Source organism: Macrosteles quadrilineatus, unplaced genomic scaffold, assembly GCF_028750875.1.
Source record: "Macrosteles quadrilineatus isolate MER2022 unplaced genomic scaffold, UCM_ALF_1.0 Scaffold_8__2_contigs__length_117827958, whole genome shotgun sequence".
NCBI lineage: Eukaryota > Metazoa > Arthropoda > Insecta > Hemiptera > Cicadellidae > Macrosteles > Macrosteles quadrilineatus.
In genome coordinates this window covers 70746844-70770554 of record NW_026542601.1, presented here as the reverse complement: position 1 = coordinate 70770554, position 23711 = coordinate 70746844, and the positions used below count along the sequence as shown (strand labels likewise).

The following is a 23711-nucleotide window of genomic DNA, read 5'->3' as shown; positions in this document are numbered from 1 at the left end:
CTTATTATTTGTAAAACTGAAATTTTGTTTTATAACAGGAAAATACTAACTTACAAGCTACACAAATTACAAAATAAAGTAATATTGTATGCTTGTACGTCGCCTCGCCCAAACATTTTCAAATTTGTAAAATGTTTGAAATCAGTTCAAATAGACACGTATCCACTCATGAATAGTACCAACCCTAACACCTACGTGAAAAAAGTAATCTAAATGCCAAGTGGCTAACAGAAAAACTTTTACAGTTAGGAGAGGGTAAAATTGGGCTATGGATTTTGTAAAATGTGTGTGGTATAGAGCTTGTGTAGAAAATAAAATGTAAATATAGGGTTAAGTATTGTGTATATAGTTCTTGTGTTTTTGTATATAGTTAAATCAATTACATGAATAATATTTCAATTACTATTTATATTACATACTCTTTTTCCAAGTAGATTTTTGTAAATTATAAATATGGTTACAAATGGGACTGGTCGAATATACTGAGTTAAAAGTATAATATGTAATGTTTTAATAAGCCCATGATAAAATACTAGTACAATCGTAGAAAAAGTTTAATATAGTACATAAGTGCATGTCGCATTTAAGTATAAGTGAGTACTACGATAACGTAGACCCGATAACGTAGACCATTAGTTCACAATCGAGTATGATATTCAATAAGAAAGGAAGTCATAACTCTAACCCATTCGACTCTGCATGTTGGGTGTCTCAAACTACTTACTGTATAAGATTAGCAGGAATTACATTTACTAAAATTTACTACTAGGATTTTACTAAAACAATGTTTTATTGCAATATGTAAAAATTGAAACATTGTCATTTTTGTAAATTAAACACATCGGTTTCGTAGTAAAAAATCACGGGCAAACAAATATTCCTTTTTGTTAGCGGATGTTTGTCAATAAAAAAAAAAAAAATAGGATGTCTTAAATTATCAATTCCAGTTTCTAGGATGATGCATAATATGGATACCTAATATATACGTCCTAATATGATGATCATATAACGCGCAAACAAGGTTAATACACTCTGTTAAGTCTAGAATCTAATTTAAATCCTGCCCTTGCCGAGGATCTAAAATCGTAGTGTTTTAAGTTCTGGACTTAACGGATTTTACTAGATCCTTGTCTCAGCAAGAGACGAGAATCTATGTTAAGTTCTGGACTTATAGGTCCTTGTCTCAGCAAGTCAATTTTTAAACTCCAGAGTCTAACCAGCCAAATAAGCTCCGGAGTCTAATAAGTTCTGGACTTCGCTAACGCCCTATCTCAGCAAGCCATTTCTTAGACTCCAGAGTCTAAAGACGGTTTAAGTCTAGAACTTAGCTAAATCCCGAGCTCAGCAACCGGCCCTTAGGCGCACACCACTATTCCAACCAAACAACACAAAACAGCGGGGTTTTATTATGCACGTAATCCGTGTATGCTTGGAAATAGGTTGGCAACATCATACAGTAAATCAGCTGGTTCGATGATGGTCCAATGATTCCATCATGCATTATACTACGCCAAACATTTAGTTCTGGACTGTCCCATTCATTTTATCATGGGATTTTCACTCCCCCATACTCTAGAATCGTGTCAGTTAACCTTCCAACTAGGGATGGACGAGATTGGATTTTTAGTTCGAGACGAGACGAGACGAGATTTTTTATTTCTCATAAAATTTCGAGACGAGATCGAGACGGGATTTCCCTTCTCATACACAACGGGAAATGCACGTTCGGAATTTTTACCTGATTTTGTAACATTGTTAGATGACTGTTTAAATACAAAAATAATGATAATAGGCAAGAATATTTACAATCTTTTATTAAAAAACATCAGTATAACATTTTTTTATTAATCACGCCTAACTTATTAAAAATGCCTACGATTAGGAAACATAGTGATATCAGTTAGGATAGAGTTCAACTTATCCTAAAATAAAATAAATCATAAAATAAAATATTAATTTTTATAAAATAGTTACCTACTTGTTTTGACTTTTTTTATAGTAATAAAACATTCCTCACACTGCTAACACTTAACAAAACTTCTCAAATATTATTAAAATAATTAAAGTAATATTTACATTTGAAGAATTAATTAAATAAGAACGCCTTCGCAAAGGAAACGCAACTACAACACGCTCCTGTATTGCGGGTATTGCATTGACTTTCTGCAGGCGTTTTTAATTTTTTTTTTTTTTTTTTTTTTATTCTCGTCTCGATAAAAATCCCGGCCAAAAAGAAATCTCGTCTCGTGTAACGAGATTTAAAATTTCCCGAAATTTCGAGACTTGACCATCCCTACTTCCAACTTAAATGGAAGGTCGTTGAATAGAGGATTGGGTTTCATGAAACAACAAAACACAATGCGATTTATCTTGTTAACTAACCATTTCTGATTTATTGTTGTATTGAATCATTACTGTATTATTGTCAATCGGGTTAGGTATTACCAACTTAATTAGATAAAACTTTATTAAATTCCCTTCAAAACAAGGCATGTAAGAGTGTGGCTCTAATGGTTTTCATACAGCAATGTTATTAAATCAGGCCAAGAATTTGTGGAATCCCGGTATTTATGTTTTTAGCTTAATAAATAATTTGTAATATTATGCAAACGTTCGATAGTTTACTTTTTATATTGTTTAGGTGTGACATAATGACTATTGCAGATGTGTTACTACTATAGCATACCGCTAAGAGTCCTTGGAGCCTAGATGTTCTAACTCATAAAACAATTAAAGAAGCTACAAAGACATTTTTTATTCTCACAGTATAAGCCTACTAGTTATTTAAATTACAATCACGTTGGTGTTTGAAAAAATATTTTGATATGGTAAATAGCTCTTCAGCGGATGTTTGAAAATTACAAATTTAACATTGGTCTTATGGCGAGCAAATCCAAGATGGCCGTTGGCTTTCATGGAGTCCCTTGGAAACAACAACGAAAATTTCTAATCTCATAATATACTAGATATTAAAATTATTATCACGTTGGTGTTTGAAAAACTATTTTTGGATGATAATTGACTCTTCAGCAGCAGTTTGAAATCATCCAAGATGGCCACTAGCCTCCAAGGTCAATTTAAAGAAACAAATTTTCTCAAACCGTGTCCTCCCCCATTGCAAACGTTAAGCACGAGTATAACACTCCAATAAGAATTTTAAACTTATACACCCACCCTGTACGAAGGACGGATACTCTGCTAATATTTTTAAATGTGAAAGTTTGGAGTATGTCAATAACAAGAAAAATACTTGACCAATAATTACTCAAACCAAAAACAATTATTGAGCTGTTTTGTTTTTTTTTTCAGGAAAGAGCCAAGGGGCATAGGCTAGTCACTTTTTATTTCAATACTCTCCTAGGGTTCTCCCCTGACAGCTTGCAAAGTTGCTATGTTATTCTTATGAATACAATTAATGTTAGAATTGCCAAATTTTAAAACAATTATAAATTGCATATATAATTGCAAACATTTTAAACATTATTAAGAATTTTATCATTTTTAAACCACATGTTTGAAAATTATTTTGTTGTTGCTTCATCATAATTGTGGACATTTATTTATGAGTTAATAACTTTTCATACAGCAGATCTATAGAACATTATTATTCTCTTTAGGGTTCTCTTCCTGTTTCGAAGCACGGGTATGGCGGCTAGCATTTTATATGATAAAACTATTGCATAAACATAGGATTAAAAAACAAACATTGAATGGTATTCACATATATTTTCCAGTTTCAATGGGTGTCACTATACTGAAAGTCTTATAAAAGTAATCTACTCTAAAGAAAATCAATTCATAATACAAGTCTTAACATTATATACATTAGTACTGTAACTAAGTTAAAACTGTTCTGTTATTGAATGAAATTTCAACAGAATACAAAGCGTCTTAAACAAGATGTATGAAAGCGGACACTTTGGTAGGCAAAGAAAGACAATAATGCCTTTTACAGTTGACATTGTACTTGTTTAAAATTCCCGACGGTGGTACTTGTCAGGGTCGAAGTAGGAAGTCACAACTACTCGGTTGTTGAACTTTCTTCCAGTCAAAGATTGCTGTGCTTTCTGACAGTCAGTCATAGAATTAAACTCGACAAACACCTGAAACATATTACCAAATACTTATTACCACCTGTTGATTTCCATTTTGAAAAGTCTGACCTATATAATATTATATCAAACAAGAAGTTTAAAAAAACTATTTACAAAGCAAAGTATGAACTAAAAAAACTACCAAAACAATTAAAACAGTTTTGATATGTACAAAACTCAAATCTAAAACTTTTTATAGAGAATTTAAGCAGACAAGGTATGTTTTATAACACATTTTCTCTCAAATAAAACTTGCAATAAGAACTTGGCGAGTGTCGGAATTGGGTACTGTAGGAGGAATGATCTAATATGCTTTGCTTGGTGCTTTTTGGACACTCAGGCATTGAAGGTTACAAAGTCGCAGATAAACCGGCAAATGTTGCCGCAGCAGCAACTCAGTTTGGTCCACAACCTTTCTGTGGTTTCTTACGCAAGTATGCGAGCTCCTCTATTGCGCGATGGGCTGAAACATCCCTTTTCAGAGTAAGTAAGGTCATACATCTTCAAAGCGGGTTGCCTCGGACAATTTGAGGATGGATAGGCGATGTAGGAAAACCACAGAAGTGATTACCGGACATGGTTGGTTCATAAAACGTCTGCAACGTTGTTGGCAATGGTGTTAGAATTTAATTTAAAGTCATATGATTCTTCATTACATGTGATTATGTTTTTATTTTGATTTTCAAGTTGTTATGATTATAAGTAAATTATTAAAATGTGTTCTGAAATACCTTTAAACTTTTAATACTTTAAATTAGATTTATCAACATCAAGTTGTTATGATTATAAGTAAATTATAAAATGTGTTCTGAAATACCTTTAAACTTTTAATACTTTAAATTAGATTTATCAACATCAAGTTGTTATGATTATAAGCAAATTATAAAATGTGTTCTGAAAAACCTTTAAACTTTTAATACTTTAAATTAGATTTATCAACAAACGTATAGTTTGTATGATGGCGCAACACTTTTAGGAAATGGGGTAGGAAACAGCTGGTCACCTGCTCTTTGACTGTGAAGAGCTCTCTGAGGTAAGAGGGACAACGCTTGGCAATTTGTTTAGAAAGAGTCACCTTACTCACTTTTCCAAGGAGGAATTTATTCGCAAACTACGGGCGTTTATCAGGTGCTTGAGGCTTTAAGGTCTATCAATAAAACAACTGGGGTGTACAATATTTCAACATATTCAGATAAAGAGCTTTGTGGCTTCGGCCTACCCCTGCAAGATATGATGAACTGTAATTTCATTTGCCCATTTCATTTTCATCTAAAAGGAAAAAGAACGCTGTAGTTGACGTACCTTGCCGCAGCCAGGAACATCCACTCCCTCTATGGGCCGAGGGATCTCCAAACTCCGGACTATGCCGTACTTGTTGCACTCTTCCCGAATATCCTCAAGGATATCCTCATACTCCTCCTCATCCTTCAGCTCCTCAGGTGTGACCATGTTTAGCAGACAAAGCACCTAGGGATGGAAAATTAATTAGCAAGAGAAGGCAACTGAAATATAACTGTTAAGTTGTCTCACTATCTCCAAAACTCTTTAAGTCTCAATGACCAGTGTCATAAAGTCTAAACTAAATAAGGTATTTTTCCTCTTTGCCTTTACTTCATCATAACCTCCAGTATTTCATTCGTCTCTGTTGAATGTGAACAGCTGCAGCTGGCAACTATCGCTGTCTTTGTACTGAATGCATTGATTATTTTTAAAAGATAAAATTGAATACCCAGTTATTGTATTAGCAATGAATACAAACCCAATAAGAAGTGCAACGCCTTTGTTAAAAATTCAGTCTGGGAATATTTGAATTTTGCATAGTTCCCGTGGCGGCCTCTAGGTAGACTATTGTATGCTTATTTTTACCAAGTTATTGTTTTTTTTATTCTTTTTTTTATGTGTAGTGAAGTGTGAAGAACTTTTATTTTGATGAAGCAGCCAGTAAGGACTCTATCACGCACAGGTCATTGTGACCCATGTGATATTTTTATTTCTTAATGTATTTGCTGCAAAATAATGTGTATAAATAAAGAATTTCTCTCTCTCTCTCTCTCTCTCTCTCTCTATTGCGAGCACGCGGCCAAGTCAGCTGACTCAGTGAGAGAGAGCAAGGCAAAGAATCGGCTTAGAGAGAGAGAGAGAGAGAGAGAGAGAGAGATAAGAGTTGCGCAAGCGATCCTAGTGACGGCCGTGCGAAGCTCATTTCGGCGACAAAATTCAAGTCTGACTATTCTCCATAATCATTTTGCTTCTTAAAGGGTTTGTATTCATTGGTTAGTTGAAAAAACGTAAACAGTTGTGTTAAATTATCTTGTCAAATTGTTGCTTCAAACATGTTTATTCCAAAAAATGTTAACATAACATTAAAAACACTTCATAATGGCTGACTAGTATAATGGCCTAACTTAGTAGTAAAGTAAGTAATTTGGGGGCAGCACAAATTTTCAAATGGAAACACCTATCATGTGACCCCTCATTTTAAAGGGTTTATCAAGAGAAATTGAATGGCACAATTTAGAGGTCAATATCGCACCCCTAATGAAAATGGCAGCCATTTGAATTATTTAAGATGAGCAAACAAGATAAAGTCTGCAAAAATGACTGCAATTTTGATTAGGGGTGCGATATTGACCTCTAGTTTGTGCCATTTAATTTGTCTTGAGAAACCCTTTAAAATGAGGGGTCACACATGATAGGTGTTTACATTTGAAAATTTGGGGCTGCCCCCAAAATACCCCATTTTGGGGGCCGGGTACAAGTTCTAACTTAAATGAAAAAGTGCATTTTTATGTGCCGAGTTTGGTTTTCCCACACTGCCACACGTTATAAAGTTAACTGGGGGTGTCCAGACTTTATCTTGCTTGCTCATCTTAAATTATAATGGCTGCCATTTTTATTAGGGGTGCCATATTGACCTCTGGTTTGCGCCATTCAATTTCTCTTGATAAACCCTTTAAAATGAGGGGTCACATGTTAGTTCTAGTTGTTTACATTTGAAAACTTTGACCTGCCCCCAAAATACCCCATTTTGGGGGCAGGTCAAAATTTTCAAATGTAAACAAAGTTGTAACTTTGATGAAAAAGTGCAATTTCTTATGTCGTAAATATGTGCCGAGTTTTGTTTTCCTACTGCAACGCGTTAAAAAGTTAACTGGGGGGTTCCAGACTTTTGCCTAACCTGTATATCAATTCTGGGACCTCTGGTTTGCGCCATTCAATTTCTCTTGATAAACCCCTTAAAATGTTTTATCTCTTTTGTTACTTCTACGGCGGCAATTTTTGTTTTGTGGAACACACAAATTTTTGCCCATGTAAGGGTTTTAGTGATGTGTCAAATTGACCTGACAAAAAACATTGACCCCCCAAGCCAGCCCTCTAGTCTAAATATAGCTTCAAGGTTGCACCATCCCCTCCCCGCCATCACAATTCGCTGTGGCCCGCTCGTTTCGAGGTCATTGTCCAACCCCTCCCACCCTTCTATTGTTTTGCTTTTCCAGTATTATTATTCTGACTTTTTCTTTAAACATTAAATTAAATAAATCATGGAAGTCGTAAAGGAATAAAAGTGATAAAACTTTAATGAACTAAACTACTGACTCAAGACTTTGGTTTTGGGACTGCTGATGGGTTTTTTATTGCCCCATTACCCTAGTAATACTCACTCACTCACTCACTCACTCCCATGGCCATTTATGCCCAAGGCGGGATTTGGCCGCACCAACAACTGCTTTCCATCTCTCTCGATCTTCTGCCTCTTCCACTTCTGCCCCCACTTCTCTGACGTCCTTGGAAACACTATCCCACCATCTCTTCTTGGGCCTTCCTAATGGTCGTTTCCCTTCTGGCTTTCCTATACTTGCTTCTTTTAGTAGTGAACCTCGTTCTCTCCGTAGTGCGTGTCCTGCCCACCTTATTCTCCTTGCTTTCACGTGTGCTACTACATCATAATCATTGTACATATTCCTTATCTCCCTATTATGTCTTTTTCTCCGTTCTCCATTTTCTTGTATTGGTCCATATATCATTCTTAAAATTTTGTTTTCAAAAACAATCATTTTGTTTTCTTCTTTTTTATTTAAAATCCAAGTTTCAGCTCCATATGTTAATACTGGTCGAATTATACTATGATATATTTTTATTTTCGTTTTATGTGAGAGAATCTTTGAAGTCAACAATTTCTTATAAGAATACATACATTTATTGGCCTGAGCAATCCTATAATTTATTTCCATTTCTTCACTATTGCTGCTTGATATAATTACCCCTAGATATTTAAATTGTTCAACAACTTCAAAAGTATGTCCATCTATACTAATTTCATTTGTCCTCACTTCATTTGGCTGTCTCGTGAAGTGTATATATTTTGTCTTCTCATCATTAATCTTTAGGCCCATTTTTTCTGATTTTTTTATGAACAGTCTGGTTAGCTCCTCTAGGTCATTTCTGTTTTTTGACAGAATTACTACATCGTCTGCAAAAGCTAGGATGTTTATTTTTGTTCCCATTTCTAAACCTATATTTGTTTGTCTTACTTGTTGGAGGGCCTCTTCTAAGGCTATGTTAAATAGTATAGGTGACATTCCATCACCTTGCCTTACGCCTGTTCTTACTTCAAAGCTTTCTGATAACTCTCCATCTATTTTTACTTTGCATTTTGATTCATTCAAGGACATTTCTACTAGTTTTATTAGTTTTCTGGGGATCCCAAACTTTTCCATCTGCTGATATATTCTTCCCCTGTCAAGGCTATCATAGGCCTTCGAAAAATCAATGAAAAGCCCATGTACTTCTTTATTTTATACCCTAGTAATAAATTATGAAAATCCTAAACAAACATCTGATAAACCTTTTTATGTGCTCCTAACCAACACAGTGAATAGAAAGTAACTAATTGTTATAGTCTGTACCGAACCGAAAATGTACTGAGGAAAATACTGTACCGTACCCGTCTTTAACGGTGCAACACAGACCCCTAATTTTTTATTTTTTTTATATGGATAGACCCAAAAATTTAAGAGGGAAACATTAATCATTTGTAACTTCTGAAAAAATTGTTATAATTAGTTTGGTTGGTTTAGTTTATGACAGTTATTAAAGTTTGTGTAATGTGACACTATATCGAATAAAGAATGTTTTGATTTTAACTTTGAGTGTCTTGTAGAGGCAATAGGTTCCAATTAACTCCTTATATTTTGATAAAAAAGCGCTTTAGTTTGTTTTGAAAATAATATTTTTTTGTAACGTACATTTTTGCAAAGTTGCCGCTTTGCGAGTGACAATGACACCGCTATTGCGAGAGATGTTAACAATTTTTCCGCGAACACAGAAGGCGAAGTCATTTCAACGATCGTGTCGTGATGGTGAGTCATTTTGACGATCGCGCCACGACCGTGAGTCATACCAAAAGTCAAATGAAATCATAGTCAAAAACATATTACTTAAGGCAAAAGCGGCTATGGTATGTGCACGTTTCGTAAAATAACCAGGGCTGTGCGAATAGTTCGAAAAACGAGTCGAATCCGAATCTTTTTGGAGATTCGATTCGGATTCGAGAACGAATCTTCTGTTTCTAACTCTATTCGGATTCGTAATCGATATTCGAATTTACCGGAAAGAGACCCGGGTTCGGATTCGATATTCGAATGTACCGGAAAGAGATCCGAGTTGGGATTCGATATGAGAATTTAAATATCATTTTCATAACCTGATTTTGATTAAAAATTGGCTCCAGCATTCAAAGATTAGAAACAAAAGCACTAAAGCACCAACTGCCAGCTGACCTAGAGCTAGAGAAAACTGTATTTAGGGTAAAATCTATTTCGTTCCTTCAGTAAATTGTAATATCATCGGCCATCGCACCGGTAGTTTTGCAAGCGGATTATTATGGAGCAGTTGATTCGACAATCGACTCGTTGGCTCCGTCTTTGAATTGCACCATTTGCACTCGCCGGGTTTTCACTTCACTCGGTCAGTTTTAGTCGTTCCGTCAGTCGGTTTTAGAACCAAGAACCAACAGAGAACGAAATGGCGGCAGTGACTCAGATTATTATCCCAAAAACGGGACTTTTAGACCACGATCGGGATTTAAATTGGATGCGGGATAAAACGGATTTTTCAGCTATGACGTCTGTTTTTAATTTTTTCTACTTAGTTTTAGGGAAAAACGAACTCCAATTGGTAAACTCCTGTAGCAAAACATAATATCAATGTTTAAACAACTATTTAAACATGATACGTCAAACATAAATAACACTCGGAATTAAACTAAAAAGACCATACGGGATAAAACGGGATTTCTCGACCCAGCAGGCGGGATTATTTTTTTTGGTCGTGTGTGGATACATGGAATGGCGGACGTGGTTGGGTTTTGGGTTTCTTGCTTCTTGATCAATGATCAGTGTCGTCTATGGTGTCGTCTGTCGAGTTGATTCATTGAACCAGGAATTGGGATTGGAACTGGAACATTGAAGTTTGACTCTTGAGTGACTTATTACGACAACTAATAGAACGAAAACGAAAGGACAACGGGACAATGACACTGACAGCACTCGACTCATCCATCAGTATGACAAAATGAAAATGGACGCCAGACTACCTTAGGGAAATAAATAAATTTATAATTATACGTTAAACTGTGTTTTTTATTAGGCCTAAGTTATGTTCTATAAGAAAAGTGTTACTTGTACTTTATTGATCTAATCCAATTTATAGTTCTGATTTGATGATGCACTTTTGATTAAATGGAAAATATGACGTACTGGTACAGATAGCCACATTCAAGTACAAGTTAAAGTGTAAACATAACCTAAACTTAAGTAACTTATGTAAAAGGTCGAAAAAGGATTTTTTTGTATAGATAACTAATTAATTAGTTGGTTTATAGCCTAACTTAGCCTATATCATATAGGTAGTTTGATTCACTTTTAACTTAAGTTAGGCCTAGGCCTATTTATTTCTGTTTATTTTTAATATCAAAATTGTTGATTATTAGTAGTTTGTAAAGCTTCCAGTAAGTTGATCATCCAGATTAGTCTTATCACCTTCAATCTTTTTCATATTGTAATGGGCCAATGTTGTTTTTTGAGGGTCTCAAAGAAAACTTAAGTTAGATTGGGTTTAGCTTAGGGTATTTAAGATATTTGATTTCAAATTTATGATGTAAGGTAGGTATTATGCCTAAGCTGCAATGGGTCAAAATTGGAAAGCGGACACTAAAAACTACTTGTGTACTCTGATTTTTTGTTGCCTGGTTCATAATATGAACCTGACCATAGTGTTATTCTTTAGGCCTAGGTCGCATTTGAACCCTATCTTGGCTATCAGTAAACTTAACCTCACAGTGTGAGATGTTAACTTGTAATAGTCATAACTTACGGACTTAGGCTCATTTTGCATTTGAACCCTATCTTGCCTATCAGTACATAAACTTAACCTCACAGTGGGAGGTGAGATGTTAATTTGTAATAGCCTAGGTAGTTATAACTTACGGACTTAGGCTCGTGTCGCATTTGAACCCTATCTTGGCTATCAGTACATAAACTTAACCTCACAGTGTGAGGTGAGATGTTAACTTGTAATAGTCATAACTTACGGACTTAGGCTCATATGTCGCATTTGAACCCTATATAATCCACTATATACATATTTAAAAAGAAAATAAACAAGTAGGACATCTTGGACTCTCTTGACCAAATTCTAAATAATATAAATTATGACATATTATGTCTTTCGGAACTGGTTCAAATATTCAGAATCGATAACAGCTGTAAATTTGAGATTCGGATTCGATCCGGGTTCGATAACGGCTGTAAATTTAAGATTCGGATTCGATCCGGGTTCGATAACAGCTGTAAATTTGAGATTCGGATTCGATCCGGATTCGGTAATGGCTATAAATTTTAGATTCGGATTCGACCCGGAACTAATTAAAGTATTCGGATTCGATCCGGATTCGGTAAAATCTGTACAGCTATGATTCGGATTCGGATTCGAACCAAAATTTCTGGATTCGCACAGCCCTGAAAATAACCTCCCAACTGTAGATTAAACGGTCTATTTGCTTCAGCCAAAACTGTTCTTTGAATGTTATGACATTTGGACACTTAAGAGACACTCTAGGGACATTACCTCTGTGGCAGGTCCAGAGGTGCCTGCTAGGTTGAGTCCAGGTACTTGTATAGTGACAGGTAGCTGCTGACCCAACACTGTGTTCTTGGCCCCAACACTGGCCCTCTGGACAATCAGCTTCTTGTCTCCCAGCTGCATCCCATTGAGACCAGCAATAGCCTACACAACAAACAAATGTAGAGAAAAACACATTATAGGATTACACTCAATAAACAACATGAAAATAAATAGTTTTACTGTGTCTGTTCCTGCTCGCGTACTGGCAATGTGTTTTTTTTCATGATAGGTGTTGTCTGTTCTTTTTATTATATGATTTATTTGTGTTTAAATATGTTTTGTTGTCAGCATGTTACTGTAAACATTGGTTTAGTTCGGAAATAGAGTTTGTTTAAGCAAGATGTGTGATTAATATTCTTGGGGGTTTGCAAAACCACATTTTCACGTTTTGGAATTCCTCGACGTGTTTATTCAGATAGTGGAACGGGTCGCCGGATTTCTACCCCCGGATATTTACCCCCATGAAAAAACGCCTACGTCATTTTGACGTCACGAGGGGCGGGGCCTATACACGGTCGAGAAACAGCCCGCGACTGGAAATCTACCCCCAGACATCTACCCCCGGACATCTACCCCCGGAAATCTACCCTCGGACATCCACCCCCCGTGGTCAGCTCTGTCACGTATCAGCCAATATTCATTGTTGTAATTGATTTTATTGACTGTTTTATGTAAATCAACGGCTCTTCGGTTAGTAATTACCCTCTAATATCTAGTATTACGCATGTGATATGTCATTGTCTTGTTTAACATTATCTATCTTCCTAATGAAATAAGCTGTAAAAGCCATTTTTCACCCAAACTACTTCACAGATTTTTATGATTGAGGTGTAATTTTAAATCTTAAGATCTAGCGCAACGCAAAATGGTAATTAAAACAATATTTTGATAAAGGGCTTCAAAAGTTTGACCCTTAAGCAAACCTTTAAAAGTTCCCTTCCCAGATTTGTTTACATTATCATCATAAGGATAATTTTTCACTACTTTTAATGAAAGAGCTGTTAATATTAAAATTGTATTTTAAACAACACATAGAGAGTTACTGAGTTTGTCAAAAAGAAGTATTTACAATGTAGTTTTCTGATTTAAAAATGTATTTTGTTCTGCATCATCTTATGTTCTGCAATACAGTATAACGTTCCATTACGAAATCATTGGAAAATATTACATACGGTAACCAGGGTGGCTAGTGAAATCACATTGAAAAATTCCCTGACTTTTCCCTGACAATTCCATGATTTTTTTAAAGTTTCCCTGATCGACAAATTCAAAATTAAAATTTTAATAACTAACTAATTCTTCAAAAGGACTAATATTTATCTGAAGAATATCTTATGTTTGTTTATATGAAAAACATACATAAAATCTATAGATACAGGCTAGCTTATATTCAAACTTTGCATTGCAACTTACCTTAATAAAATTTAACTTGGTTTGATAAGATGATACGCAGTTTATAACAAAATTTAAATTGTACAAAAACACAAAATTTATTTGTACAGACATATTTCTTAGTTTCCACCCACACGGCACACGTACTCTCACCAGATCGACCTTTCCTAACAATTATTAAAGTTATTTTAAACCTTTTACAATTTTCCCTGACTTATGACAAAATTCCCTGACTTTTCCATGACTTTTCCAGATATTTAATATTCCCTGACATTTCCAGGTATTCCAGGTCACTAGCCACCCTGGGTAACTATTAAAATTATTACTTATTGAATTATCTTATAACTATTATACGGCTTGGTGTCTGCATGTTTGACCACTTTTGCCAATATTTTGTCATATCTAAGACAGATCATCATAGGTTCATAAGATTATTTTCATACATGTTTTCAATTATTGGAAAAGATTTTGATTGTGTAATACAATACAAAATAATACAAGTGCAGAAGGGCATGTTGCCCATATGAGCCGTGTAATATTTTTAAATTAATAGTGGTTTACAGCAACTGGATTAAATTTTTAATAATTTTTATGAAGAAATATGAGCACGATTTAGATAGTCATTAATCTGCCAAATTGCAATTTATTGCAGACTTGTTAGAGATGTTACTTTGATGTATTCATTCAGCTTATTGAAAACACAATAGAGCATTTGAATGTTATTAAACTAACTACATACTACAAAAAAGGTTCAGGCCAGGGCTATTTTAATGCGCTTGGATTGAGATATTTATTAATCCGGCTTATATTTTTCTTAGCCAACGAATTATTTATCTACAGAAGAAGTTCATTGTGCTCTTATCCTGTCTACTAAGACACATACATCCAACACATCCAAACACAATAACACATATGACGGACGGTATAAGAAATATGTTATTCATTGAATGATAAACCATATTTTGTAACTAACGCAATAGTCATTATTGTTTCTAAACTTATTTATTACTCATTAAACAATGCTATGCGCTAACATTTTTTTATAATTTCACTCTGTCACAGTTAAAAGAATTATCGTAAGCCTTTAAAGCAACCGTCGATTTTGACGGGTTTCACCTAGTAATTAATTAATTTATTGATCAACCAGTGGCAGGCTTTTTATCAACATTTAATTGCACTGTATTTTTACCTCTAGTAATCAGAAAATAACCTCCTTCAATGATATGTATTAAATTTTACGATCTGCCCTCGTGCATGCGCCATTAGCTGTTACTGTGTGTGAAAGTTGGCCAAACATTTATTAAATCACTGTCTAGAAGTAAATAAAATGCTTAAGGTCCAAACTTTTGAAGCCCTTTATCAAAATATATTTTTAATTACCATTTTGCGTTGCAGTAGATCTTAAGATTTAAAATTACACCTCGATCATAAAAATCGGTGAAATAGTTCGGGTGAAAAAGGGCTGTTACAGACAATTTCATTAGGAAGATAGATAATATTAAACAAGACAATGACATATCACATGCGTAATACTAGATATTAGAGGGCAATTACTAACCGAAGAGCCGTTGATTTACATAAAACAGTCAATAAAATAAATTACAACAATGAATATTGGCCGATACGTGACTGAGCTGACCACGGGGGGTAGATGTCCGGGGGTAGATTTCCGGGGGTAGATGTCCGGGGGTAGATTTCCAGTCGCGGGCTGTTTCTTGACCGTGTATAGGCCCCGCCCCTCGTGACGTCAAAATGACGTAGGCATTTTTTCATGGGGGGAAATATCCGGGGGTAGAAATCCGCTACCCCAGTGGAACAAAGTTTCGCCATATTGACTCAAGGGAATTTAAAATGTTTGCAAAGGAGTGGGGGTTCTCCACATTCAGAAGTAGTCCCCACCACCATCAGGGAATTGGGGCAGCTGAAGCAGCTATGAAAGCAGCAAAAGGGCTAATGAGTAACAACAAGGATAAATTTTAACTTGCCCTACTTTCTTACCGAACCTCACCTCTTGAAACCGGCTTTTCCCCATCTGAACTTATGTTTGGAAGGAAATTAAGAGACAATCTCATCTATTTTGGTTGGAAATCCTGTGGAAAACAAGGATTTTTTGAAAGGGAGAATAAGTATCAGAATAAGTACAAGATACAATTTGATTAACGACATGGAGCGAGTGGTTTAAGTTAATTAGAAGTTGGAAGCATGGTATGGATCACAGATCTACGTCGACACGGTAAGGTGTTCCTACCTTGTAGAAACTGACAAGAGAACCATTTGCCGAAACCGGAAGTTCTTAGTTCCTGCACTGTACTACAAAGAGATGGTATTCTTTCAAACCGTTCATCCATGGTCCTTAATCGTCCATGCAACTCACGTGATATCGTACAGGAGCTGGCACAGTAACCCGTTACGGAAGGTCCACCAAGAAACCGAGGCGGTACTGAGGTTCATAAAGATGTGGACATCTTGAGGCGGGATGTTGTATTATGTCTGTTATTTTTATCATATGATTTATTTGTGTTTAAATATGTTTTGTTGTCAGATGATTTTTGTACACATGTTTTTGTTAACATTGGTTTAGTTTGGAAATAGAGTTTTAAATATTCTTGGATTAGAAATAGAACAATAGGCATAGCACAGTAAAACTAACTATTTATATGTCGAACATGTTGTGTGTTGAATGTATGTGTGAAATGAAACCATCAGCAAAGCTAATCAAGCGGATGTAATGTATTTCCTGGACTGGAAATTTGTTTGACAATGGCATTTAGCCAAAACATAAAACACATGGCAGTTACCATTTGAAATTGTATGGCAGGTAATGTAAACCCGTAACAGCTCTTTTATATAAGACACATAACTTGACACACATAAATTACATTGTGTTAGATGGGGAGTTTTTATACACAAGGCTCGACGACAGCTCAGCACTCGTACTCAAAAACAGGACACCCATGACTTTCATTATGTGCGCCGGGCAACTTACTGTCTAAATGCATTGGAGCATATGGAGCCATGTATACACATCGTCTGGCAAGCCCCATGCAAGGTAGTTTTTTTTTTTTTTTTTTTTTTGTTTTTGGTGGGGTAGGTTAGGTATGGGTTTTTTGTATACACCACTTCAGTCTGCTAGGGGTTGAAGGACAATATGACATTTTGTTCAATTGATGGTAGAGTTAAGTGACTGTTAAAAATAGCAGTGTTAGAAGGATGAACTCACTTCTTCCTTCCACGTTTGAGAACTGAATTTGGGGGGGGGGATGTAAACTGACTTCTGACTTCACTAGTGGCCAGTGAACGTATGCGGTTGAGTGACATATCTGAAATATCCACCCAATGTCTGTCAAACGACCGCTTGATAGACGTTATTTCGAGCTGGAAGGCACAGTACTTTTTTTGGAATGTCACGAAACGAACGTCATGCGAGCATTACCCAACATAAAAGGGGCTTTAATCCGGCATCTGATAAACAGACTTTCAATAATTGCGGGAAAGATTCCTTATATAATAATTTAAGTTGTATAACGTCAATTAAATCATGTTTGACAGTTAGTCTCGTGTCTTATCAAAATAAAATTCAAGAACGATTCCAGGATTTCCAAAACTGGAACAGGACTTCCACAGATCACTGTTAATAACTTCTTGATTAGCATCGTACGAGTTATTAATTACCTGAAAAATACAGAAATATATTACGTCTAATAACACTTGCAACAACTTTTACATGTATTTACCGTCTTGTAAGTCAACAGTATAAGTGTAAATATATTATTGCAAGTGTTATTAGATGTAATATATTTCTGTATTTTTCAGATCACTGTTATAAATGGTATGTTAATGATCTAGTGAAGCTTGTATAAATTATTGGTAGTTGGTTTCTTCTACTCAGTAGTCTGCTTACCTGATCAGTCATGATGACATCGTAATACTCGCAGAAAGCGTAGCCCTTGCTGAGGCCTGTTGCAGAGTCCTTTACCAGGTTGAAGGCTCGAAGACATCCAAATGACATCAACAACTCTTTCACCTGTTAAGGAAAGCCAACAATATCAACCACTGAAACTCGTATCTTCTGCCTGTGTTGGGTGGGTATCACAAGAGTTTTGAACCCTCCTTTCACAGAGATGTGAATTTTTAACGTTAGGTATCAGTAGAGAAAAGATATTGATTTGGGTAAACTAAAGAAAGGAAATATGCACTTAGACAATTGGTAAAATGTATCTTCTAATGTAGTATAATGTACAGTAGAGTTCTCGTCTGAGATTAAACACTGTTATCAACAACAGGAAATTAAAGTAGACTGATTTTGTCAATAATATCAACATATTAGTTTCTTTATTCCTTAACAAAGGTGGTGTAAGGACAAATAGTGTGTTAGGTCTTGATTAGGTCACTTGATTAGGTATTGTAGAATAGGTTTACATGTAGAATGTATTATTTACATTAGAAGAGAGCAGTGTGATTTATGTTCAGGATTGTAAAATAAATTGTGCGTTATTAATATTATATTAACAAATTTAGGAATGACTTAAAGTAGATTTTACAACCAATTAGAAAATCAAAACTATGAAATTAAAAAAAATCTCACTTTATGAATTTGTACTGAAAAGTTTTACCATTTTACACAATGATCTTAAAAACAAAGGAGTAAATATGTTCATGTTTTAACATGCAGGACTTATATAAGTGTCGTCAGATAGGTTTGACGTAAGATTATAATTGTGGGTGAAGATTTGCAGAATGAATTCTAAATTATAATGGAAAATAAATGTTTCTCTGGGCGGATAAAGGTGTCCTTTGCAAAAAGATATTGTAAATTTATGTACCTGAGTGGTATATTGAGGTCAGTCGAAAATAGTACACAGTAGCAACCAGAAAACATGTCTAAGCAGAATAAGATTTTTTTATTGACTGTTGAATGTTGTGTAATAAAAAATAATATGGCAAAGTACAAAGTACAATGCTTACCTTGGCAGGGTAGGAAACCTATATCCAACAAAAAGCCAAAAAGATAACACTTACCTTTTATATTGATGATTGACTGGTATTGGTTTAGTAACGAATGCAACCTTTTAGTGTACAGACGGTATTGGATTTTATAATTTTTAAAGAAAATACTTTTGGTGTTTGTTGCTTTGATAAATTAAGTAAATGTGAGGGTAAAAAGGTTAACTAGTTTACTAAATATTAGATTGAATTAATTAAATATAAATAATCAAAATCAAAAGTATGCTAGTCTATTCTCGTTTTATATACTAGAAAGTAATAAGAGGGAACTGAACAATTATACAAAATTGTCTGTTAGCATACAAAACAAAGTTATCTTATAGTTTCAGGAATTCTATGAATTTAATTCTCTTGTCATTGATATTCTTTCCAAGGGTAGAATTCAATTTAAGACCAATTTTGAGGACCCCACTTCAAAATATCAAGGCCAAATATCTGGACAAACTATAAGCTTACAATGTGATTGAAGATTCATCAGATTCCAGATACAACAACCTAAGTTTGATAACATGTTGTATTTCATTTCATTAACTAATTAAGTACTAAAAAAATATATGGTAAATAGACGTTTAAAACACATATAGATACCACAGATTATTGTATAGGATTATTGTATAAAGATGTAAATGTATTGAGATTCAATTAGCTAAACTACGGACTCAATGTTTGATTTTAAATGGTAAATTAGTCATATTATTACACGCTACTAACCTAACATATAAAACATATAAACATTGTTGTGTTTGTGTTTGATAAATCAACTTAATTCTTTTATTTATTGATCGACAAGACTATTTCTTTCAAATACTAAACCAACAACCAGCAAACTCCACCACATTGCACTGCAAAAGCAGACGTCCCGTAGTAAAGAGCGTTTACACAAAATCGTACTTGCCTTTACGGAACGCCGCTCCACAGATGACTCATGATTGTTAAAGAGCCGGAGATTAGCAGACAAATTACCCACGATACCTTGGCTATGACAAAGGGGGAAAGCAGACTGTGCATCAGTGATTTGTATAACTTCGGACATAAGTATAAATTATATCTCAAAGATCCAAGCCAATAGTGGATGATTTTGTTTGGTTCTCATTGAATTTACATTTACAGGATGTCTACCGAGTTACCGTATGTGTTCAATATAAGGTGACTCTTTAGTTAAGTAAACCAGAATTTACAAGCCTGTTTCAATATTGCCAGAAGTTAAAAAAAAAACAATACACCCTTAGAGTGATCATCTTTTATTACAAATAAACTGGCTTGACTGTGCAATATCACAGGTCCAGTTCTTATTTTTGAATCACTGTTCTGTTATATTATTAGATAATTGGGCAACACAACAAAAATAATGGCATGTTTCATTTAAATTTTCAGAAACAAGACAATGTGTCACCAAAAAAGGGCGACAGAGTATTCAATAATCAAAACATAAATTAAATGTAGAAGAGAACTTACAAGATAAAATGTCTTAACTCTTAATCCTCTTTATGGTTAAGATAATCCTTAAGGGGTCCATTAGTTTTGGTCATCATAAAAACATAAATGGTTTTGAAATCTATAAATAAGAGTGCTTTAATAATGTACCAGAAGATCTAAATTGAACGTAAAAATCTTATTCATATTATATTACATAGGATAATAACAACCTATTGGTCATATATATTTGTATTTTTTGTAAGATCAGTAAACATCCTGCATTTTTTTAATAAACAAAAATGATTAAAATGATCTATTCATGGCTAAAAACATTTAACTTTTTATTTCAGAATGATAACTCAAAACTATATGGCTTGGATGCAGAGCTGAAAATTGTCATTAATTTATTTTCAGTGGACCTGAAAGAAACAAAAGTATTTTCACAACCGTTTCCTGTAAAGAAACATTGTGTTGGCGATTCGTGCCTGAAATAAAATCTGAAACTTTTTGCATTGGAGATTTCCTGAAATAAAATGTGTGACGCTTTCTAGAAACACTGGTGGTATGACTGTTAAGTTTTGGAAGCCAATCTGTAATACATAATAGAGGTCTGAGAAAAAAAAGTCTGAAAAAAAACATCAAAAAGGTGACTGGAGGCTGTAGTGCAGATACATGCCTCATTAAGTGATTGTAGTTCACTGGCTGTAAAAACGGGATGCTGAAAAATGCTTTAAGTTTCAGAAAAATCTCGACAATAAATCTGCTGATGCTTTGGGAAGTAGCATAAGTGCCAAACTGAAAAAAGTACCTAGAAATACCAATCTGCAATGAAACTTTGCTTTGAGAGGGACCGGCCACCTTAATTGCTGAAAAGGAATCCACTGTCGACTGATACCAAACTCTCCCACATTCAATAAAATGCTGCCCAAACGTAAGCGCAAGGGGCTCCCTGTAAGAACTACCCAACACACAACTGAACAAAAAATCTAACCTTTTAATCGACCTAATTCTTAAATATGTAGGATACTAACTATTGGATGGTCGCAAAAGAGAAACTGACATACCTGGAAAATCTACAAAGAAGATAAATACAAAATCCTTTACCAGATACAACAGTTTATGACCTGAAAGAGCTAACCAAAGAATTGTCTCCATCAAGAGGATTCGAGTACAACAACCTATAAAAATCTACAGCCTAGTTAAATGTAAGCCACGTCTATCAGGAATGGCTGCAGAGCTAGAGTGACAACAAACAAGACATCTAAGTGAGCCCCCTCGCTTGTATGTTGATATTGACCATACTGAGCTGAAGATAAGTTCCAGACATCTTGGACTCCGACTGCCTGCTTACATCGTCCTGATGCCCTCAGCTCTTTCATGCATTAATTATTATTATATTTGTTTTACCCGATAATTAGAACATGCGATAACTTCTAGGTATTAAACATGTAATCATTGTCTGCAGATTAATAGATTTGACCTGTTATTTACCAGAATGTTCAGAATATATAATATCTGGCTTGGGGTCTTGAGTTTAGGAATTTTTGTTGGGAAGCACTTACCTCAATGGGGAAGAATCTATCCTAGCACATCATACACAGGCACTTTAAGCTATTTATTTAGCTATTCTTTAGCTATGTGTTGTGTATAGATAAACAAAAAATCACTACAGAATGTTTAACCAAGGAAGGTTTCAGGTAAAACATAGGTGTGTTCAGGTACAATGGTGTACCGCCAGCACTATTTAAAATGCTGATTTAGTGATTTAGAACCAATAGGTCTGCAGTCACCTATTTTTTTTACCTAAGATAGCTATGTATAGAGTTGAGCTTTCTTTTCTTGTGCTAAGATGAAAAATTTTTCCCTTCTATTATTACCAAGCCTGGTGGATATCCTAACAAAAGTCCTTAAAAAAATGTTTTAACTCTTAGAACTGAAAATATGTATTAGTAAACATAAAAATATGATAATATTATCCTATTAGCAAAAGATAAAAAAAACAAAAGAACCTAGTAATGACAGGCGCATTAGATTTGAAAGAGCTGAGGTCATTAGACGGAGCTAAATGAAGAAACAGACAACAGCAATGGTGAGACGACTTACCTGGTCTTCGTTGAGATAGTTGGGTAAACCTCCAATAAAGATTTTGTGAGGAGAATCTGGCACCACTGTGCTGATGACTCCAGCTGGAACAGAATACAGTGTAGTAAAACCATATGATTTTTGTTGTATTAATTAAACAGCTGATTGTGTATTTCAGAGGTGCTTTTTTAGAAGACCAAAATCCCCCCCACAAAAAAAAACAATATATATAAAATAATAAGTGTTATTTTTATAGAGATTATTAGCAGTTTTAAATACTTTTAAAATGTATGTAATATAGATACATTTCCATTTTCAAATAATTATAAATTAAATTGACTGCTAAAAGCAGGTTTGATAAAAAAAAAACAACAAAGTTATACAAACTTAAGAAAGCCTTAAAATTGAAAATTTAAAAATTAAATTAAAAATTAAAATCTTCAAGTGTCCATACCAGTGGCGATTTCAATGAAAGATTATCAAACGCTTTTAAAAGAAATGTGTCAAAACTCTCAATATTTTTGTGATGGTCCAAGGCAAGCTGATTTACAATAGGCAGACTCACTGTCTTTTAACATAGTAAATAGCCTACAGTGTTTGGTTTAGTTTATATGCCTGGTGAAATATGTATACAGTCTGTGCATTGCTCCAAACTGTGCTCCAATAATAAAACACAAACCTGGCACACTGACGGCCGAGGTGTCTGATATTCCTGGTGTCGGCTGATAGTCGTGAGGTCGTCTTATCTTCAAGCTTTGTCCCTTGAAGTTGATACCGTCAAATGCCATGGCTTGAGTTGTCTCATCGATAGAACGGAACTGAAAAAGATAATACGGAATATGTTTAGCAGGCCAACATTTAGTATGATAAACTTGCATTTTTAATTTAAATCTAGTCTACCTGTTCCAAAGGATTGGTTAACACGTTCACTGCGGGCGTATCCGATCGGATACGGGCCGAGCGCTGTTCAGACGCTGCCGTAACCGATCGGATACGCTCGGCAATACCTTTCGTATATCATCGTTTTTGCTCTAGCGTCGGTCGAAGGCAGACCAATTCCACGTTAGCGTGTAGTGGGTGACTTGCTTATTGTTGTGTTGTAGGTTGGTAGTAAAATTTCCCCATAAAATCCCCGTCTGGACTTCCACCCCCCCCCCCCCATACACCAGTAGTGCTGTATAAGTCACTCGTTCGTCCCATACTTGAGTATGCTTGCATCATATGGACCCCATACCACCGAAATCACATAGACCAACTACAGCACATCCAAGATCGATTCCTGAGGCTACTGGGCTCAAGACTCGGTTGCACTAACCGAGCCACTCCTGTTGATGATTTGGAAAAACGCTTTGGTTTACCTCCCCTCAACCAAAGACGTCATCACTTCGACCTCATTGCCCTGCACAAGATTGTGAATAGTTTTCTCGACTGTTCCGAGCTGATGAGCTGCATTGATCTCGTCACGCCCAGAGGAACAAGATCTAGAACTATCTTCAGGAGAAAATTCCACTCCACCTACTACACTTACCATACTGGACT

At 35.1% G+C, this 23711-nt stretch overlaps 1 protein-coding gene across 2 annotated transcripts in view; it reads right to left on the bottom strand.

Moving 5' to 3' along the window:
• Positions 1 to 3706: 3706 nt before the first annotated feature.
• Positions 3707 to 23711, bottom strand: part of LOC128999893 (splicing factor U2AF 50 kDa subunit-like) — a 36322-nt gene continuing 16317 nt past the window's right edge. Inside the window, exons 5-11 of one of the 2 annotated variants that reach the window (XM_054426648.1) lie at positions 22852 to 22990; positions 22194 to 22276; positions 19570 to 19674; positions 17572 to 17694; positions 12222 to 12380; positions 5397 to 5561; positions 3707 to 4103 (exon numbers count right to left, since the gene is read on the bottom strand). In XM_054426648.1, the coding sequence (XP_054282623.1) occupies positions 3972 to 4103; positions 5397 to 5561; positions 12222 to 12380; positions 17572 to 17694; positions 19570 to 19674; positions 22194 to 22276; positions 22852 to 22990 (906 nt within the window). In that variant the 3' untranslated portion in view covers positions 3707 to 3971. The remainder of the gene's footprint in view (positions 4104 to 5396; positions 5562 to 12221; positions 12381 to 17571; positions 17695 to 19569; positions 19675 to 22193; positions 22277 to 22851; positions 22991 to 23711) is intronic. The other variant, XM_054426649.1, reaches the window with a different exon arrangement.